Source organism: Folsomia candida, unplaced genomic scaffold (assembly GCF_002217175.1).
Source record: "Folsomia candida strain VU population unplaced genomic scaffold, ASM221717v1 Fcan01_Sc021, whole genome shotgun sequence".
In the NCBI taxonomy this organism is placed as follows: domain Eukaryota; kingdom Metazoa; phylum Arthropoda; class Collembola; order Entomobryomorpha; family Isotomidae; genus Folsomia; species Folsomia candida.
Window position 1 is genome coordinate 144,537 of NW_019091213.1, and position 16,027 is coordinate 160,563.

Sequence of the window (16,027 nt, forward strand, 5' to 3'; positions counted from 1 at the left end):
TCAACCGGGAGAGCTCCCAATATCGCAAAATAAAATGAACCCCAATTCCAAACAACAACAACCCGCAAACAAGATCTGCGACCATCATCATGTCTTCCCATCCGCAAATTATTACATTCCGCACTTCATCTCACTCTCTTTTCATGCTTCTCTCTCTCCTTGTCCACACAGCCTCGGGCCCTTTCCTCCACCCATGTCCGTCCGTCTCCTTCCATGCATACACACGACGCGAGCACAAACTGATGGGGATCGAGATGGATTTTCTTGCAAATATTTTTGAATTTCGAGAAAGAGAGAGGATTGGACAGGGCATAAAAATGGTTAATATTTGATGAGAAGGATTGAGAGAAGAGCAGTCATATTTCCTTTGGCTGTGCTTTGTGCAATCAGAGTGGATCCAATTTCAATTGATTTACTCCGTCACATCCATCCATCCAACTCCATCATCAATGGGAGCCAGCCACACACACAATCCGATCCTTCCCTGCCAGACTTGGCTCCTGTCACTCCCAAAAGTGCGGGAACATCCACCCAATCCACACCCAACCCGACATCCCATCCTCCGTGGGGGCGGGAGTCTGATCCCGCTCCCGTTGTGTGAAGAACCCCCGGCAAAAAGGATACGATTCCTTTGAATGTTTCTTGAAATCATCTTTTTGGATTGGATGTCACAACCCATTGCTTCCTTTCTGCCACACTTTCACCAGCTGCAACCCATGCCCAGCCGTGCATATTCAGCACTACACCCACATCCCGGAGCAGGTAGGGAGAGAGAGTGGATGGATGGGTGATGTGTAGTGCCAGTGAGACGCTCTCCCCTCCAGCCATACACACACACACCGGGTGAAAGTAAGTGGAGGAGAGAGTCGGAGTGGAGGGATATCGGAGACGAGAGCAGCAGCAGCAGAAGCAGATTGGGCGAGAGATCTGATTTTTAAGAGCAACAATGATGCACTTGTCACATTTTCATAAGAGCCAGATATTTGAACAAGCGAGTCTATGCTGCTTCTCCGTAAACAGACCAATAATAAAGCAGCATCACATTTCTCCCCGAGGGAGTGATGGATGGAAGCCTGCGTAGGAAATTGATACATTAAAATTCGATACAAATCATAAATTCCTCATGTTTCCATTTCCACTTTGGTTGGGTAATGGGGGCAGATCGAGTCGTGATGTGACAAAAATTGGGTGGACTTTTTTGCATCACATTTCTCCTGTGTTGGACGAGAAGTGGAGGACCATTTAGTCGGTCCGGCAATGTCATTTGTCACCACTCTGTCGGTGGGTCGGTCGTGTGTGCGGCTGGGTGGGTGGGGTAAGGGCTGGGGAAGGTGGAGACGGTGGGGCTGAGGAGGGAAGGACGACTTATCTTTTCATGGAATGGTGACATGTCATGGAGGAAATCTCTCTTCCCATCAGAGCTGGGAGAAGGGAGGAAATCAGCAGAGAAAGCAGATCTTGAGACACGCAGTGGCCGACGTAAGAGCGTAGATTCGTGGGTTGGAGACGGGCTCGGACGGAATCAGACAAGAGCTGACGTGTGGAATGTAAGAATGTTGTTAATGGTGGCAGTAAAGATTTCTTTTTATTTCCACAACTCACGCTCTTCCGACTTTCGCCTCCACTTTCTTCTCCTCAAATCTACATCCTCTCCTCCAATTCGGCACGGACTGCGGAAAAGCTGAGGGCTGACATTTTGTCAAATCGTGTGGATGCCGAGCTACTCATCAACCTCGGCAAAGTGGCAGAGTGGGTACGCACTACGAGACAAATCGTCCCTCAACTCCTGATACGCTCCTTTCCATCGGCTGGTTTCACGTACAAGTCGCCACTGCTTCATCTCGCTACTGCTGTCTTGTGAACGAACCTCTCATATGAAGACACCCTTGTTGTTCCGACATGTGAATCCGTGTCAATCTGACCTTCGTGTCCTGCCGATGCCTTTTTACAGTCGCCTTTGTCGCTTGGTTGCCAGAGTGCACAACTTATTACTTAGCTCCACCTCATGAGATAGGAACCGGAGGCAAATGAGGAGCGTATAAATAGATACGTACTGAATGCAATGCAGGTTGGTGAGGACGAGGAGCGACGGGGTTTAGTGGAGGCGTCGTCTGAGGATGGATCTTGTAGCGAGACCATTTCCTCAATTTCCCCACGGACTCTGTCTTTCCCGACCTGCTGGCGGAGGAGACATGTTCATCGCGAGATGGGCTTTTTCCCATTAAAAAAGGACGACTGTGATGGAGATGAAGATGAAGTGCTTTGTTCCCATCTCTGTCGCTGCATGTGGAGAGCATTTGTTTCTATTACACTGACCCAGCAAGGAAGCAATGGGGCGAGAAGTGAAAAATCAGAACGGCCGTGGCAGCGGAAGACGGAGAGGAGGAAAGCACATTATGGAGTGTTGTTGGAGCAGACAGCAGATTTCCAATTTGTTGAGTGGAACCACAACTCTTTTCTTTCCCTCCCAACACCACGCACAAGATGGATACGGCGCTCCTTCGCTGCTCCCAACCAGACCGCTCCTACTTCGACACGTCCCCATCGTCGTCGTCGTCTATATGCATTGCTCCACTTGTAGTAGTCCATCTTTGTTCCCGTGGTCTAGTCTCGTGTTGCCTTTGGAACCTTTCCAGCTCCCTGTCCAATTCAATTAATTCCTCTCCAAAACAACCATTTTTGCATGATGTGGATTTCTTTCTCTTTCTTGTGGGAAAACTAGATCAACAGTGTGGCTGCTTGGATCCGTCCCTCCCCACTCTCGGTGTGTGCACAAATAATGCGGTGTCGGATGAGGGAAAGTCGTCGCGGGCAATGTGTGGTTTATTTGCCAAGCAGTGATTCTTCATTAGACTTTATCCTTGCTGGAAGCCCAATTTCTACTGCTCATTCTCCAGAATATACTTCCCCACATGGATGGGAACATTAGATTCCTTGGTCATCATCTCAGTTGACTTTGTGGAGTCATGTCCTCCTCGCGAGGGAGAGAGGACGAGATGAGAAAGTTTGTTGGGTGATGATTCGCTGGAGCAGCAATGAATATCAATCATGCCTCGTTGTTAAGTTTGTTCTTAGCGCATGTGGCTGTTTGGTGCCCATTTGATCCTTCCTCATATAACGATGATGCATTCTCTCGTGCCATATTGCGCCATTTGCCTCCTCGCAACAATAATGGAGAAAGTGGAGAAAGAAGGAAAAAGTTTGTCGGGTGGCAGCTCGACGAGGAGAGAGTGAGCCAGGCAGGGAGAGAGGAGGAGAAGAGGTAGTCGAAGAAAGAGGAGAAAGGTGACACCATAAAAAGCACGACTTTAAAGCCAAAAGTCTCTCTCTTTGTTGGGACCAAGTGAGTTGGAACTTGTTCATGTGCAATAACCATCATCGTCGTCGTCGTCGTAGCTGGGCTGCTTTCTCTGCTGCCCGTTCCTTACTTTGTTTCGTGGGACCATGACCAGCCAGCACGGACCCCATGCTCCCCTCTCATTATGCGTCGTGATTGAGAAGTGAAAGTGGGGCAGAAGGGTGAACCCTAATACGCTCGACAAATATGTGCTTAGGGAGACGGTTATGAAACTGAACCCAACGTGTCTCATCCTTTCCGCCACCCACGCACGCAGCCAAATTACATGTCGTCTCAGCATAAGATACCTGCATATTTCATGCTTATTTGCATACTTTAGACTGTATGGAAAATGACTCTCCATGCGGTGTGCATGGAGTGGATGTGCCGCGTGTCAACTGTCGAAATAAATTGCATTTATGCAGCTCATTCCCAACTTTGGAATTGTAGAGTGAGAGTCTTCTTTGATGGGATGGAGTCACGGAAAAATAACCTGTGCGCCGCGAGATACATATTTTTCCTGCCTTCCGCCCCCTTTGAATCAATTCAAATTTGGAATGTGAGGAGGAGCGGCGAATAAAGTTGTAAAGTCGAGTTGCTCCCCAGCCACGAATTATAAGGGAATCATACGCTGAACCAACACTTTCTGCTCCTCTCCATCCATCCAATTCTGGGGGAGCCTCAGTCTTGTGATGATTTGATGGTGGGGAGCAGCATCGGGGCCGTGCAGGGGAACTTCAGTCGAGAGAAAGCAAGTGTGTTGAATTGTAAATGTGGTTGGAATGGTCCGCTGTTGATCGTAAAAACGTCACCATTTCCCCCACACACACCCGCAAATGCCCCTTCCATCACAAACCAGACGAGGAGTGTGACTTGCGTGTCCTTCCACAATCCTCTGCACCACGAAACAACAAAGAGCCGTCCAACCAACCATATGCACTCGGCCAGAAGAACAAGAAGACCAGTGCGACCAGTGTGGTGACGACAGGACGAGAGACGAGCAGCCCTTGCTCGTCTTCTCACATAATAATTCCGTAATACTCTTTACGACTTTCTCCTCTCTCTGAAGATGGAAAAGAAAAGCTTCCCATTGATCCGAAACTTTTGTTGCACTTTGGCTCGTGGCGTGGATGTGGCGTGTTATTGGATCCGGGGGCCAGAGTCTCAGAGACACAGTGCGAGGCACACAATGACCAGAATGGACCACGTGGAGGGTGGACTTTAATAAAACGGGATTTGATTGAGACCTTCGAGTTGGCTTGAGGCGTGAGGAGAAAGCAGCTCAGCGAGATCACGGCCAGCAAGAAACCAACCCCCACCGGTCCCGGCCTTTGTCCTCTCATTTATTATTTATTTACTCAACACATTCCAATGGCCATCTTATTCCCCCTCCACACGCGGCTGCCTCCCATCATCCGTCCCCACCCGCCCCCACCGTATCTCCGTATCCTCACTGCATGGCTACAGAGTGAGAACACAAGAGCATCTCATCTCTGGTGGTGTCAACTTAATTTGGGAGAGTGGGGAAAGGATCAAAGGAGCGGAGAAAGGGAATAATATGGACGGAGCTGGGGTGTCACCAATAATAATGCCAGTCAGTCAGACATGATGGCTCCTCGAAAGTCTTTTGATTTCTTGTTCACAAAGTGTGTTCATACACAAACCAGCTCATGCCCACCCCCGGAGCCTCGCTTTGCTTACATGCATGAGCCAAGAGATGGAGAGATAAAGATATCAACGCTCTATCCTCGTGTCCTATCTCCATTTTGGGATGACCTCAGGATTTTTCCGTCCCATTTCCACACAATTCCTTCCATTCACTGCTACACTTTCCAACTCATAAAATCCTGACCAGCCATGGAGGCCTAATCCCCCCTCCTCCTCCTCCTCCATATATCTCCTTTCCACAACAATGAACCTTAATTATTCCTCGTCTCCTCCTTGTCAGGCCATCAGCACAACCAGCGTCGGCCCCTCGTGAACAATCAACAATTTTTGTACCCGATTTCGCAGAACGAAGCGCCATTATTATTTGTATCCGTTTTGCGTATGCACCATCCCATCCAATTTACATTTTAATCCGGACCGACGCTGCTGCTCTGCATGGATGGCTTTCCCACTCCGCTCAACAGTTGAGTTTTATTGGGAGGGCAATAAAAGTTAAAGCAGAGAGAATAAGCTCTTTCCACCCAGGAACGTATGGTGTGGGAGACGTTTGGTGGGATTGGATTCCAGTTGAGACGCTGCCAAGCCATTCATACACTTATTGCATGTACATACTTACATGTGCAGTTCTCCTTTACACGACGGCCTCCCTGGTGAAAAAGGGAGAAGAATGGACAAAGTTTTTGTGGTTATCCTCATTAAAATGTGTGCGACTTTTTCCCTCTACAACTTTTCTCCTCTCCAAGGAAGGAGGACGCCGAATGACATGCTGGACTGGAAATGTTGGCAAAAACTTGGTCATCATTCCACCCAATTTAACAGAGATGACTGACACACACGCACAAACAATGGGCAAAACGAACAACAAAAGCGTCCGACAACTTTTCCGTAAACATTCTGTTTGCGAGGAGAAATCATCCACGAAATCAAAGCAAGAGGTCAAAAGGAGAAGACAACTCTTGCTTGGGAACCATGGAGCCAAGCTTCGCCAAAAATATACTTTTCTAACAAGAGAAGCAGAGAGCTATTAATTTCCGAAATTCATTCCCATCGAGTTTTGACAGACACACTGAATCCCGAAAATACTTCTCATTTGACGAAAAATGACAACAAACGGTAGGTTATTTGCTAACAATCGCATGTTGTTTTAAAATTAATACAATGAAAATCTCCTCCAGTCAGCATCCGGCTGGAGGAGGTGGAAGAATTGGTTCGGCGTAAGTTGGATGAGATGAAGACGACGAAATGTTCTCCAATCAGCGTCATGGTGGAAGGGGTGCAGGAATTCTTTGCCTCCAAGTTGGACGTGATGAAGGCGAGGATTAAATCTTCTCCAGGTGACGTCCAGCTGGAAGAGGTCGACGCCTTGGTTTCTTGCACGATGGCCGAGATGGAGTCGAGGTTGAGGGCTGTGGAGCGTGAAATGTGGACAATGGTGTGCGGGGTGGAGGAAGAGGAGCGTGAGTCGGAGAGGTCGACGGTCACGGAGCGAGGGGACGACGGTGGAGCCACCTGCTGTTTGGGAAGCATGAAGCCGCCATCCATCATCCTGAGGAACATGATCCTGCCCAAGGACTTGTGGCCCGCGTTTCCTCGGGGGCTCAACCTCTCCGTGTCGGACTACTTCCTCTACCAGCCTGGCTTCCCGACCCGCGCCAACATCCGCACCATACTCAAACCCTCCGCCTACGACCTCCAGTACGAAGAGGTCTGGCTCACCACCAAGGACCACGTCGACATCTACGCCTTCCTCATCAAAACCAAACTCGGCAACACCCACTCCTGCCCAACCCTCATCTTCTTCCACGGAAATGCGGGTTCCATTGGCGACAGGTCAGGTCATCCTTTCCAACCTTTAGTTTGCTTTGATTCGATAGGCTTTTATGAACTGTGTCGTGCAAATCTACTCAACAATAACAATCGAGGCAACATTTGCAATGTTCCAGATTGGAGAATGTGAAAATACTCCTGGACGACCTCTCGTTGAACATATTCCTCGTGGAATATCGCGGCTACGGACCCTCCAAAGGTGTCCCGTCAGAACGCGGTCTGTACCGCGATGCCAAAGCTGCCTTTAGATACGTCACCACCAGGTCGGACCTCGACGCGAGAAAAATCTTTGTCTTTGGCCGCTCTCTGGGCAAGTATTTATTTAGATGGCAAAGCGACGATATGAATATGCTCTGCACACGCATTGTCGGTAGGTGTGCAATTATTGTTTGGCCCTGTTGTGTAGGTGGAGCAGTTGCGATCCATCTCGCTTCCCGGAAGGCGACGCGAGGACGTTTGGCGGGTGTGATCGTGGAAAACTCGTTCACTTCCGTCCCCTCCATTGCGAAGAAGGTGATTGACTTCCCGGGCATCCGCTACCTCCCGCGATGGTTCTACAACAACAAGTTTGACAACAAGGTCAAGGTGGGTGCTATTGTGGCGCCCGCCCTCTTCATCTCCTCCGAGAACGACGAGATCGTGCCTGCCGGGATGATGCACAAGCTCTACGCCCTCACCGGATCGGACAAAAAGAGCTTCGCAAAAATAGACGCGGGTCACAATGACGCCTTCGAGGCTGACGCTTATACTCGTCTGCTGCACGATTTTATCCAGTCGGTAAGAGCGCGACCTTATCCAAACACTTGTTATCTTCTGAGCCGCGTTGTTTTGTGTACAGGCCTTGAGTGTGACTTCCACGCCCGACGACGTTTGCGCCCCTGTCAAGACCGCACCCCCGCCGGATGGGAAAATATCAAGACTTGACTCGGAGGAGGACATGTGGGAAGACATTCTTGTGAGCGAAACCACAACCAAACTTCTTCTCACGTCATGAAGCCAAACTCTTTGTTGTATTATCTAATAAATTGCTCGTGTATGCATAGATATTTAAATGTGAGTCTGCACAAAGTGAACTCCAGAACAATAATAAAAATCCTTAATTAGCAATATCAACAGACTGGGCTGAGATTGCTACCGCACAGATTCGAGTGCTTATGTGCACTATGGCAGTGTGTAGGGAGCTACATACGTGACTGGATCAAGAAGGGGGATTAAAGCGGGATTATGGAGGATAATTGAGAATTCACTCACTGATTCTGGACAGTTTGAATGCGTCTGCCGTGTTGATGACGTTGACGAAGGCTTGGAATTCGACGTCACCACGACGTTGTTCTTCTGGTCCGTTCCGCACGGCCAGGGCATATTTGAAGGCCGTCTGCGTCTGTGTTGTCCCCTGCTCAAAGACAGCACCTGTAACCAAACAAGACCAAAAAACTCGTGTATTCAAATACATTCGTCTCCCCTGTCTCCCCTCCACATTTACATCTCCACGTGGAGAAAGTTTCAAGTCCGCGAGCATGTAAATACATACCACGGAGCTCATGTGCATAAATATGCATGTGCATGTGCTGGTCTAGCTCATAAGAAAGGTGGTTTCTTGGACAGGAACACTTGTCTTCCAATTTCTCTTGGACCCAGTCCCACCCGCAGATTTCCTACTCTCCATAAAAAGCATGCACGCTTGATGGCCAACTCTTCCTCTGCTGCTCTACTTTCTCCAGCCAACTTTCACTCTCTCTCTCGACCATCCACTCCACTGATCTCGGACAATGCATTCTTCTTCTTCTGGCTGAGACGACGAGGGTCCTTCTGACGGTGCTCCTATGCGGCTGGTAGTGGTGCATACATAGCTGGATGTGGATGTGGAGGGACGGAGGAGGGAAGAAAGTGATGTGAATGTGACGGGGAATGTGAGCGTGAGCCAATTAATTGATTTCTGGTGGACGTGAGTGAAGCAAATGAGGGAGTTCCACTTCAAGTTGCCATTACATTCTACGCTCCACTTCCCTCCCCCACGACGACGACGAGGAAGACTTTCCCTTCTGCTCTCACAACGCACCGCAGACATGAAGGCCAACCATTCCTTCAACAACACGGTCGAATTTGCATTGGAAATCTGCGCTCGAGTCGGGTGCCACAATGCCACAATGTCACGAAACCTATTTGTCTCCTCTTATTTATGATCAATCGTGTCACTCGCATGCACACACACACACACCGACACACCTGCTCCACACACAGACTTACGCGTACATATGTACTAGCCAGAGACACACGAGAGGAAGATGCACCCCACGGGAGAGAGAGAGAGGATTTGTGCAATAGTGGGGAAATGGAATAATAGCGGATTCTGCGGTGGATCCAGCAAAGTGAATGAAGCGTCAGAATCAGACTTTTACATAACGCACGTCTTGTGCTTTCCGTGTGCATGAAAATGTCCCACTTCCCTTCCTCCGTGGGAGGGGAAATGTAGAGGCATCCGAGAAAGGAATCCGCTGCCGTATGCACAGTTATTTACTGCTCTCCTCCCTCTCCTTCAAAAAATTCTAAGCCACTGCTGCTCCCACTTCATAATTTTTCTCAATGAGCAATGACTCCTCATAAATCTCTCACTTGAAGAAATCACAACCACAACCATTCCGTCCTTATTTATTCTCCGACCACCAATCCTCCCTCCACGTCATCCTTCACCCAAGCCCCTCTTCCCGCACGTTCGTACAAATACGTATGTATTTATTTGTGTTATTGTGCATAGGTATTTGTTGTTCCCACATAATTTGCTCTGCTTTATTTATTTCGCCCCTTTCTCTGACTTTCCCCGCTTCCCATGTTCCCAGGATGAAATTATGGGACACAAATCGAATCGACTGCATGCAAACAATTTGAGTCGGGTGGCTGACTGGCTGGAATACGGGGATTGATAATGATACCAGAGTCAGCAGCCTCAGCCTTTGTGGAGGGACGGAAGGAAGGCGAATGATTATGATGTCTGAGACGTGGCTCCATTTATCAGCGTGGAAGGGACAGCATCCGCCCGTCCCCTGTACAATCTGTCCCCATAATGTAATTATTGCCCTACGACGATGATGAGTCGGCTTCGTGTGGAAGAGCTTCTCCTCCTCCTGCTCGAGATTGATGGAGGACGTGGAATTGATGCTTTCAGCCCTGCGTAAATAGATACATATGTACCCTCGGCGTGTATGCGACCTCCGTGCTGAGAATGGAGAAAGGCGACGTCGTATAATGCGGCTGATCTCATTGTTTGTGTGTTTGTTTGTCCCTTTTCTTTGATGTCGTCTCTCTCTTTCTCTCTCTCTTTGCTTCCTTCTTTCTCCGCGTAATAAGCCGGGAGGAGAGGGAGCTCCATTAATAATGATTCTCAAACCCCATTGTCATCCCGTCACACTTCGTCTCTTCACTCTGCTAATCCCCAACAGGCAGAAGCCAGTGACTGCCAGCACTGGTGAGTGAGTCCCCAGCCAGGTAGGAGGATGTGAGGACTGAATACATACGGCTTGCCACATTTGTGTCGCATAGTTTTCCTCCCGTGCATGCGGACAGCGGGTGAGTGAGGAAGAAGGAGAAAGTATGAAACGCCTTTCTCCATCTCCACGCATTCACAAATTGTCAAGAGTGTGAAATTATGGGAGCAAATTAGGCGATGAACTTTGTCGATGGCCCAGAGCTTCCCACCAACGAGCGACTTTGACTGACTGGCTGAGGATGAGCGAGGGAGATGAGGCATTATTATTAAAGTTTCATCCTCTCCTTGTCGGGAATTTCCTTGCGACGTGGTGCTGGTGGTGGTGGTGGTGGTGGTGGAGGAGGGTGAGCGAGAGGGGAGGACGAAAAAGTTGGCCAATCTTGTTTAATTTTTGTTGCAAAACAAATAAAGAGTGGATTTGGGAAGAAGTTGGTGGGAGGGTGGAAACAAAGTTGGCGAAATTGAAAATGGAGATGAGGCGAAGAAGGATGAGAAGAACAAGTGCAATAACTACAGACAAGCAGGAGCACTACACGCGGAAAGAGGAGGACTATACATCCAATGAATATTCAATTCACTTCACCCGACACACTTTATTACCAAACAGACGAGAGATGAGAAGGCTCTGGTGCTGCGAGGTGGGCATGATTCCTGCTCTAACCCATCCGCTGAGAAACATTCCTATTTAAATTCTGAGCTCTCCCAAAGTGCGAGATTAAAGACGGCGAGTGAGCGTATTGTATTGGCTCGGGTGTTGGTGGGGGGGGGAGTCGATACACTTTTCTCTTTGAGTATTCAGAGACCATGGAGAGAGAGAGAGAGGAAGAGAGGAAGAGAGAGAGAGAGAAAGTAGGAAAAAGAAAGTGGTGAAAGTGGAGGACCGTCTTTTAAGGCGTGTTTGATGGGTTGGAAAGTGTTGTTGTTGAAGGGGCAATTTTGGACATGAGAGGATCAAAGAAAGTAAATTGGTCCATTTGCATAATTGCAATAAAGGGAAATTTCCACAAGAAGTGGAAGCGAAAAAGCGATCCTAACTTTGCTTTGGGGTCTCCTCACTTTCAGAGAGCAGCCATTTCAACCCAACCTGCCTCTCTCATCAGCCTCAGACGAAATGGACGGATGGAAGAGATACACGATGTGCAGATAGCGGATGCACGCTCGCACTGCGCCCAGAATAAGTAAAACTCTCCTCCTCGAAACAACCACCTCGCCATGATCTCGTCATCAGCATCCATACTTTTGAAGCTCCCTCCAATTTGTACTCCCATTCCCCCCCACTCCCCCACCCACCCACTGCATCTCTACTACACGATAATAGACATGGATGGATTTGGATTGAAAGTGCCATCGCTGTTTGGAGGCTAATAATTTGGGCCGTATCGAATGATGGTCGTCCCTGAGCTATTGCTGCTGCTTGGAATGCAGCCCCACTCGTTTGGACCCCATTTATTTTCGAGCAGCCTTCCTCCGCCCATGTTTAGCCCACAATAAGACAGAGGCTGAGATCGGCGAGTGTGTACATGCCGCCCACCCCAAAAAATCCTGGCCTTCTGTTCTGGAGATGAAAGAGTGAAATGGATGGGAAAGAAAAATGTGAGGCCAAGTGTTTTAATTATTTTGAAAAAGGTTGTTCTTGGTCGTGGTGAGTTTGGTTGGATGTTTTTTTGGCGAGTCTTGTGTCGGCGTATTGATTTCCTCCTTCTCCTTCTGCTTGGATGAAGCGGCCCTATTTTTGCTCTCTCTCTCCTTCCCTTCCTTTGTCTTTGATTTCATTTATTCCGCGAGTTTAAGGCGCAGATCACGATCTCCACTCCAAACTAACGGCTAATCTCAATCAGCAACCAACCATCCAACCAACTTACCAGCCACCAACAACACCGTCCCCATCCTCCAACCACCATGATGAGCAACTTTGTAGTTCGGATGCTGCTACTCTTGGTGGGTGATCCCGAAAGCACTCGCTCTCCCATTTATTCAAAGACTGCCACGACGACGACGACGGAGGAGGGGAGAAAGTCATGCGGCCTGTTCTTGAAGTGCCAGCGAGAGAGAGAGAGGAAGGGACGGGACATTATTAGAGAAAGCAGCGTGCGGACTAATGAGGAAATGAGTTACACATTAAATGAAAAAGAAACGAGACAATTTTCCACTTTTTGTCAACTCCACCCGCACCACACGCCCAGCCGTCGTGTTCAACAAGAGGGGCCGGATGGATGGAAACGTGTTCGTCTTCCAGAGGTGCGGCCTCACAGCGTGCGCGGGGAGAAAGTCATGTCCCTTCCATCCTTTTGCACTTAATAAGACAGAGTTTCCTTGGGAAGTGAATCGCTCGCATCGTGTCACATCCAATCCATTTCTTGTTTTTTTGTTCTGAGGTTAATTCAGAGAGAGAGTAGGAACTGGCGTTCTAGTTTCCGTCCTTGTATTTTTTTCTTGCGTTTGCTCGAAAATATGTGGAAAGTGCGGTTTGCTGCTCTGGAGTCCCCTGGCTCTAATTTCATTGCAAACCCACCAGAATCCCAGCTACTTTCTCCCTCACTCGCTCTCTCTCTCTCTCCGTCTCACCCGTGCTTGTGCTTGTGTGTGTTGCTTATCCAACCTCAATCTCCGGCTTAAAATCCAATTTCTGCTCTCTTTTCCATTTCTATGCGTCACAATAATCTCCTCCTCCCATCAGCCTACATTAGTCGACTCTGCTGATATTTGTGCACGCTGCTGCACAGTCCTTCCTTCTTTCTTCGTCATCCGTGGGGTGACCCAGTTGGCGCGGAGAAAGTCCTGTGTGCCCTGTCTCACACACTTTGCCTCACTCAGCGCTCTCCCCTCCTTTGATCTTCATTCGTCACTTTCTCCCACTTGCAGACGGATGCAGTGACAAAATACCACGCCAATGCCTTCACCACAAACCTCCTCTTCTTCCCCATCATCGGAGCTAGCATTTATCAAGCATTCGTAATGGAAGGACACTTACCCAGCGGAATTTTCTCGGCCTCGACGTGCACGAGGGATGAGCTGACGAGCAATAAGTTCAGAGCACACCGCACTACGACGACGAGCCACATTTTGCAGAAGCCACTGTTGCCTTCTTCCACTCGGTATTACCAGTCTGGCTCTGGTGTCATGTTTTCATTCGGCATATTCTTAATTACAATCACCATGTTGGTCCTGAAATCATGTCGTCCTCCTGGCAGCACACACTTTTCGTCCGGTCTATCTGTTGCTCAGCCAGTTCCGCCCGCCGTTCTGGGATGGATTTCGTCCTTTTGTAGGATTTGATCACGAACTCACGATTACTTTGTGAAGGGGAAAGAGGGGGATGTGCATTCCAGCGTGAAGCGCACCCAGGATGGAGTGGATTCTGCAAAAAGATGTGAACAAAGTCATCTTACACGAGTATCTCTACATAATTGGCTGGTCTTGGTCGGAGGGGAGGTTGGGACGGCGAGAGAGAAAGTGGAGTGGATCCACCAGACAGAGTTGCAACAGGTATTCAACGACGACTGGAGAATGAAGGTGAATGGATGAGCACAATGCAAATGCTCCCCGACCACCCAAACCAACACATGCACAGAATGCACACAATGGGCACTGAATAAATGATGAACTCGTCTTTCTCTGTATATATTTGTCTGCCTCCATCAATTCTGCACTGTGAAACTGCAGACCAGTCTCCTCCTCAGGCATATCTACGTACGTATCTCCATCTGAACACACTACACGGCTCAGGAATTTGCCAACAATGTCCTCCTATGCTAACCTACCCGTTCTCTCTCATCAGCCACCAGCATGCTCACTCTGCTCCCACTTTCTCTCTCTCCATCATTTTGTATTAGAGAGAGAGTAGCGAGTCGAGATTCCCAGAGAAGTTGGTGTGCATGGACGTACGTATTTAGATGTTGGTGTAGTGCACAGAAGTACAAGGCCTGGATGTTGTTGTTCTGCGTGTTATGCAAGCAAGGGATGGACTGGATGAAATTCTACAGATTTATCACAGAGATTTCACAACAAATTCCAATTTTGCTGTGATATTGGGCTCTATCCATATTCGAACGAAAAGCTGAATTCCGTCCATCCGACATAGCTGCTGAGTAATACGGCTCAACAGGAGGGGAAAGTGCTATGCGACTACTTGGAGTCTGGTGAAATAATGGGTCTAATCCGGGACTTACTTATCCTCTCATCAAAACATTTGCCTAATTGTTTTATCCTCAAGTGCGTGCCGACTGTTGGACATTCTGATTAGTGAGATGATGACCAACCAGCTTTTGACTTTGTCCAAAACGACGTTAGAAACGAGCACGACGACGACGACGACTAGGGAGCCAAGACTTGGCAAATACTTACCCGAGTTTGAGCCTGACTCGTCTTCTCGTCTTCTTGGTCCGTCAAGTGGTGGAGTTTTGGCTTTGTTCTGTTTGTTTAGGGAGAATTTGTGAGATGGAGGCAAAGGCTCATAAACTTTTATCTCACTCACTCACTCTCTCTCCACTTTCTCCTCTTGGAGCCAGGCAGAGTCAACAGCAGCAGCACCGCCACTTTCTCCGTCTCTTCTTCTCCCTCCTCCTCAGGTCAACCAATCCAAATAAGGAGAAGACGAGCAGTCAGAAAAGTACTTCCTGCTTGCTTGCATACATTCGTACGACGTGTTCCTTCGTGGTCCACTCTCAGCTTCACTTCAACCAGGCGAACACGAGCGTTGATTCTCTAGAATCTAGAGAGCTTTCAGCCTTTTCTGGCCTTCTCCACTCTCCGAACCAGTTCTAGCCTAGCCTCCCGATAAGAACAAGGCTGGGAGAGAGTTGGACCAGATGGTTTACACTTGTTTTTTTGCAGGGGGAGGGGGAAAGTGGTGGCGGCAAGATATTTTGCCAATGGTTCTGACAATAATGGTGCAAAAAAGTGGTGGTGCAAGGAGTCCTACTACATACACTGCAACTTACTTCTAACTTACTTCTACTCCTGCTGCTGCAGTTTTATGAAATTCGTGAACTGTTTCTCTTGGCACGAGAAGAAGATGACTTATGGCACAATAAGTCCTCCGGAAAACCGTGTATGTACCATTTCCTGGAAACATTAGAGAATGACAGGGTTTGTTGGCACGAAGAAGCTTTGCAGTTTTGAATCCGCGAATCTGAAGCCACGGCGTGAGTTGGTTGTGCTGCAGACAAGGTTTTCTTGGCGGAGAGAGGTTGACAAGGTGGCCGTCTTGCTGGGCTGAGAGAGCGTGGTTGACGGTGTGTGGCTGGCTGGAAGGGCGAGGAAGGACTGTTCGAGACTCACTCCGTCGCTGCCTCTTTCTCCACTTTCTCTCACTTTCTTCCTCGCTCGCACTCAGTCCGCAAGCCCACGTCTTCCTTCTCCCCTCGGTGAGACGGCAGCGCGTAATGGGCTCACTGATCATGAGGAGTTGCAACTTGTAACTCATCGCCCCACAACAAATGGACGAAATCACTCAACTCATCCAGACCACCGTCGGAGAGAGATGGACCCAAATTATTATGACCTCGCTCTCTCTCTTATTTCCTCCCATCCTGCATGGTCACGTCGTCCCATGTCTATCCACAGCTAGAAACTGCCACAAAATCGAGTGCATGTAGTCAGAACAGTCACAGGACACGACCCACTCCTTTCTCCCATCACTCAAGCTGTCTGCCCGAACTGCAATTAAATGAAATGATGGAAGAACTGTCGTTTCGTACGTGATAAACACA

The 16,027-nt window shown here is 48.7% G+C and overlaps 2 protein-coding genes across 2 annotated transcripts in view; one reads left to right on the forward strand and one right to left on the reverse strand.

Moving 5' to 3' along the window:
* LOC110858318 (glutamate receptor 1) overlaps positions 1 to 15,668 on the reverse strand; it is a 31,447-nt gene extending 15,779 nt beyond the window's left edge. The window contains exons 1-3 of the mRNA XM_035858818.1: positions 14,661 to 15,668; positions 13,288 to 13,674; positions 8,084 to 8,242 (exon numbers count right to left, since the gene is read on the reverse strand). Of these exons, the coding sequence (XP_035714711.1) occupies positions 8,084 to 8,242; positions 13,288 to 13,378 (250 nt within the window). The 5' untranslated portion in view covers positions 13,379 to 13,674; positions 14,661 to 15,668. The remainder of the gene's footprint in view (positions 1 to 8,083; positions 8,243 to 13,287; positions 13,675 to 14,660) is intronic.
* Positions 6,060 to 7,901, forward strand: LOC110858525 (protein ABHD13). Its single transcript, XM_022107340.2, has 5 exons — positions 6,060 to 6,118; positions 6,181 to 6,835; positions 6,949 to 7,142; positions 7,239 to 7,609; positions 7,671 to 7,901. Exons 1-5 carry the CDS (start codon positions 6,106 to 6,108, stop codon positions 7,824 to 7,826), a joined length of 1,389 nt encoding a protein of 462 aa, XP_021963032.1. The 5' UTR covers positions 6,060 to 6,105; the 3' UTR covers positions 7,827 to 7,901.
* Positions 15,669 to 16,027: the final 359 nt, after the last annotated feature.